This window comes from Neofelis nebulosa, chromosome 10 (assembly GCF_028018385.1).
Source record: "Neofelis nebulosa isolate mNeoNeb1 chromosome 10, mNeoNeb1.pri, whole genome shotgun sequence".
In the NCBI taxonomy this organism is placed as follows: Eukaryota; Metazoa; Chordata; class Mammalia; order Carnivora; family Felidae; genus Neofelis; species Neofelis nebulosa.
Window position 1 is genome coordinate 112,205,851 of NC_080791.1, and position 4,184 is coordinate 112,210,034.

A 4,184-nucleotide genomic window follows, 5' to 3' on the forward strand; every position below is an offset into this window, starting at 1 on the left:
CGATAAATGCGTGTGTTATCGGCATCTGCAGCGCAACGCCGCCCGGGCAACGCGGGCCTACCTTCCCCGCCCTCGCTCAGGCCCGGGAACCGCCCCCCGGACCGCCCGCCGGACCCCACGCGGCGGGAGAACGGCCGCCGCGCGCAGGCGCAGACGCCCTCCCGGCCCGGCGCCGCCCGGTCTCCAGGGGCGCCCCCTGGCGGCGGCCGGGCGCCTTCCGGGCGGAAACGGCTACGGTAGGGCCCGGGGCGCACGCGTGGGTCCCGGGGTTCTCGCGAGATTTCGGGGAAGTGGCCTCTGGCGTGGACTTCCGGTGGTGGGGCCCCCGGCGCCGGGCGCGTCAGGGGGAATCCGGGAGCGGTGGGGCCGCGGGGCCGCCGAGAGGGCCGCGGGGCGGAGCGGGGCGCTGCGCGGAGGGCCGGGCTGGGCTGGGCCGGGCCCCGCCGTGGCCCGCCGCCATGGACCCGTTCCTGGTGCTGCTGCACTCGGTGTCGGCCGGCCTGTCGAGCAGCGAGCTGACCGAGCTCAAGTTCTTGTGCCAGAGCCGAGTGGGCAAGAGGAAGCTGGAGCGCGTGCAGTGCGGCCTCGACCTCTTCTCCGTGCTGCTCGAGCAGAACGAGCTGGACCGCGAGCGCACCGGGCTGCTGCGCGAGCTGCTCGCCTCCCTGCGGCGCCAGGACCTGCTGGGGCGCCTGGACAGCTTCGAGGCGGGCGCGGCGGCCGAGGTCTCGTCGGAGGAGCGAGGTGGGCGCGGGGGCCGGGCGGCCCGGAGGCGGGTAACCGGTCCTGGGGGTGGGGAGGGAGCGGGCGAAACGCCCAGTTCGCAGATGGGAGAGCCAGAATCCCAAAAGCTAACGTACTGTGTCTGGGTTGCAAAACGTGAACACATACACACCCCGATTCTTCCGGGTTAATTGGAAGTGACTCCGGTTAAGGAAAGGGTGTTGCCCACCTCCTCTGGGTAGAGAGGAGTGGACAGAGAGGGGGGTCAGGAGCCAGGGGAACCTGCCCCGCTGCTTTTGGTTTCATTCTGCCTCTGGGAATGCCCCAGCTGACCCTTTACCGCCTGTGTGCGCCGGAAAATGGCTCTTGGGCAGGGATTTAGTGCCCCGGACACTTCACGTACTTAATTTTCGAGGTAGCCCCAGCAGTTAGGTACTGCCGTCTAGTCCTATTCCGGTCTTACAAGCCCGAGGACAGTGGCTGGGACGCGTTAAGTGACTTGCCTAATAAGATGCACTGCCAACACCTACCAAGGACTCGACTGAGGCCGCCTGGGGTACGCGGGCGGTATTAGAATTCCGTTTCCAGGGACACTCAGTTGAGGAGGAGATCGTTGACGTGATACATTTAGGAAGCAGTCCCCAAAATACAGGCGATCACATTTTAGATTTACGCGTGTCCGTGTTTGTATGTATGTTGCAGGTGAGCAGGTGTGGGCGGGTTGATACGGGGTGACTCTTCGTCTTTCGAGTATGACAGTGTAGCCTAGCGGTTGGGAGTGGACCCTGGCACGAGGCCATCAGGGTTTCACTGGCTGGCTGTGCTGTTGTCTAGCTGTATGACCTCAGGAAAATCACTGGGCTTCCCTGTGCCTCAGTTTCCTCATCTGCACCAGGAGCGCCCACCTCCCGGGGCTGGAAGAGGCGACGCACGAGCTGCCAGCATCTTGAGGGCTCGTAGCTAAAGACACACATTCGCAGGGGCCTCCGAGCAGCGTTTTGTCCTTCCTCTGCTCACCCTCCATTCCCGAAACAGCCTCTGGCCTGTAGTGGCCCCACTTGCTCGTCTCTGAAAAGCAGTGGCTTTTCGGCAGATGAGGACAGGGTAGCCAGGGACCAAAGACTGGTGGTCAGTCTGGGCAGCTTCCAAAATAAGAACTGGGTTGTCTCCGTTCCCCCGCGGCTGACATACAAACGACCACAACTTGGGGCCTTGAATAGCGGGAAGCCGATTCCCTCCCAGAGTGGAGCCAGGAGTCAGAAATCCAGGTGGCAGCAGGGCCAGGCTTCCTCGGAGGTTCCAAGGTCCTTCCCCCTTCTCCAGCTTCTGGGGGCTGCGGACATTCATTCTTTGGCTTATGGCCACGTCTCTCCAGTCTCTGCCTCCGTGGGCACGTGGCTCCCTCTTCTGTGTACTTACAAGGATTCTTGTCACTGGATTTGGGGCCTACCTGGATAATCCAGGATGATCTCCCAAGATCCTCAACTGAATCACATCTGCAAAGACCCTTTTCCAAATAGATTACCGTTCACAGTTCTGGGGATTTGACATGACCTGGGGGCCACCGTTCAACCCACGACAGGCCCTCCCTCCGCTTCCCCTGTCCCGAGCAGTTAGCTCCACGACGACCCCTTCCACGACGCCCCAGCCAGCACGTCTTTGGCGGGCCGCACCTCCTGAGTAGCGGTTTGGGAGTGGGGTTGGGACAGGGTTGGAGGCCACCCTTGGGCTTTCCGGGACGTTCTTCCCCCGGCCCCTGCACTCCTGGATGCCTTCAGCCTGCACGAGAGGACCTCTTGTCTACCCAGCGCTTAGGCTAGCCCTGAGGAGCCCAGTGAGAAAAAGTAGGGTTACCTGTCTTCTAAAGGGCTCCCCAACTCCTGGTAAATCGTTGTGTTCTTTCCACAGACCTGCGTGCAGCGTTCGACATCATATGTGATCACGTGGGGAAGGACTGGAGAAGGCTGGCCCGCCAGCTTCGAGTGTCTGACGCCATGATCGATGCCATCGAGGAGAAGTATCCCCGCAATCTGACAGAGCAGGTGAGGGAGTCGCTGAGAGTCTGGAAGAACATCCACAAGGAGGACCCGGCTGTGTCCCACCTGGTGAGGGCGCTCAGGGCCTGCCAGCTGAACCTGGTGGCCGACCTCATCGAGGACGATCAGCAGGCCCGGAGCCTCGAGAGCGAGACCAGTCAAGGTGGCGGCACCGGCACCGCGTCCCTGACGTCACGGGACTCAGATAGGCCGTCCTCGGGGGTCCCCTGGTGACCCAGCGGCTCTTCTCCGGGGGCCTGAGGGCATCGGCACAGCCCGAACTTTGGTTCCCCCGCCAAGCTTGACCACGTGCCTTCCACGTGCCAGTGCCGTGAAGTCCTAGCCGTGAGCCGGGACGAGGGACCCAGCGCTCGAGGCCCAGAGTGGCGTCTCCATCAGAGCTGGCATTCACTGAGCATTTGCTCTGTGCCAGACGGGACTTGGGCGCGTCCAGATGCTTTCATTCGTTCCTCATGATCGCCCCAGAGAGGGGGAGTCTGTTGTCCCATTAAATGAGGCCCTGCAGGAGGAAGTTTGGGATCCACATCCAGCACACAGAGGGACATAAAAGTCAGCGTTATCACTGTCGTCACCATACGGGTGGGGGGACAGTGCCGAGGCCAGCGGCCGGGCGGTCGGCAGCCGTGGGAAAGCAGGGAGTTGAGCCGGGGCCGTGAGGCTCCAGCGTCCATACGGGCCCACAGGGTCGTTCTGTTGCTCCCAGAGCCGGCCAGAGGCTTTGAGGCCGTCAGTGTAGACCCGTGTACCCGGACAGGTGGCGTGGGGAAAGCTGGTGGGCTCGTGGCCCTTGCGTGTGTCAAGGGACAGCAAGGCTTATGAGGACGGCCGGGAATAACACTGTTAAGTGCTCAGGGATGATGGGTACAGAGTCCGTGCTCTACAGATGTTAGTTCTTAGAAGTATTAGGACTTCAAAATCATGACTATCAAAATCACTGTTCTGATAACGGATTTTAGTAAGGGAGCTGGATCCTGTAATTGTAAAGACGGTCTTTGTGCTTCGGAGGTAATCCTATTAAAGCCTGTGCCTGTACAGTGAGAAGCTGCACAATACAGAGAATTTCCCTCCCTGATGATGATCTCATTTCTCATGTTCTCGAAAGTCCCGTCGGGTCAGTTTCAATATCCCTTGTGGCTCATCTGAGGCTGAGCTGGGAACAGCATGGCCGCTCTTCATAACGGTTCCAGGAGCCGCCAGCAAGGGAGCTTTTGCCACCTCTCGCCAGCCCCTGGCCCGCCTGTCTCTGAGAGGCACCAGAGAGTTGCGTGGCTGTCCCTCGTTCGGGCCTTCTGGCCACGGCCTTGAGAAAGCCACCCGTGATGTCCTTCCGTGCCACCTTGACCTCAGGCTAGACCAGGCGGCCCTCTCAGCAGACCCCGGACACCTGGCCGGGAGCACAGGTGT

The 4,184-nt window shown here is 61.6% G+C and overlaps 1 protein-coding gene across 1 annotated transcript; it reads left to right on the top strand.

The window, feature by feature from the left end:
- The first annotated feature begins 301 nt into the window (after positions 1–301).
- On the top strand, positions 302–3,852 carry FADD (Fas associated via death domain). Its single transcript, XM_058689971.1, has 2 exons — positions 302–744; positions 2,632–3,852. Exons 1-2 carry the CDS (start codon positions 459–461, stop codon positions 2,991–2,993), a joined length of 648 nt encoding a protein of 215 aa, XP_058545954.1. The 5' UTR covers positions 302–458; the 3' UTR covers positions 2,994–3,852.
- Positions 3,853–4,184: the final 332 nt, after the last annotated feature.

What these genes read in the sequence shown, in the direction of transcription:
- FADD (XM_058689971.1), top strand. Translation starts at nt 459, where the DNA reads ATGGACCCGTTCCTGGTGCTGCTGCACTCGGTGTCGGCCGGCCTGTCG. An exon ending in GGTCTCGTCGGAGGAGCGAG is followed by an intron (nt 745 to 2,631) that starts GTGGGCGCGGGG and finishes TTCTTTCCACAG; the next exon opens with ACCTGCGTGCAGCGTTCGAC.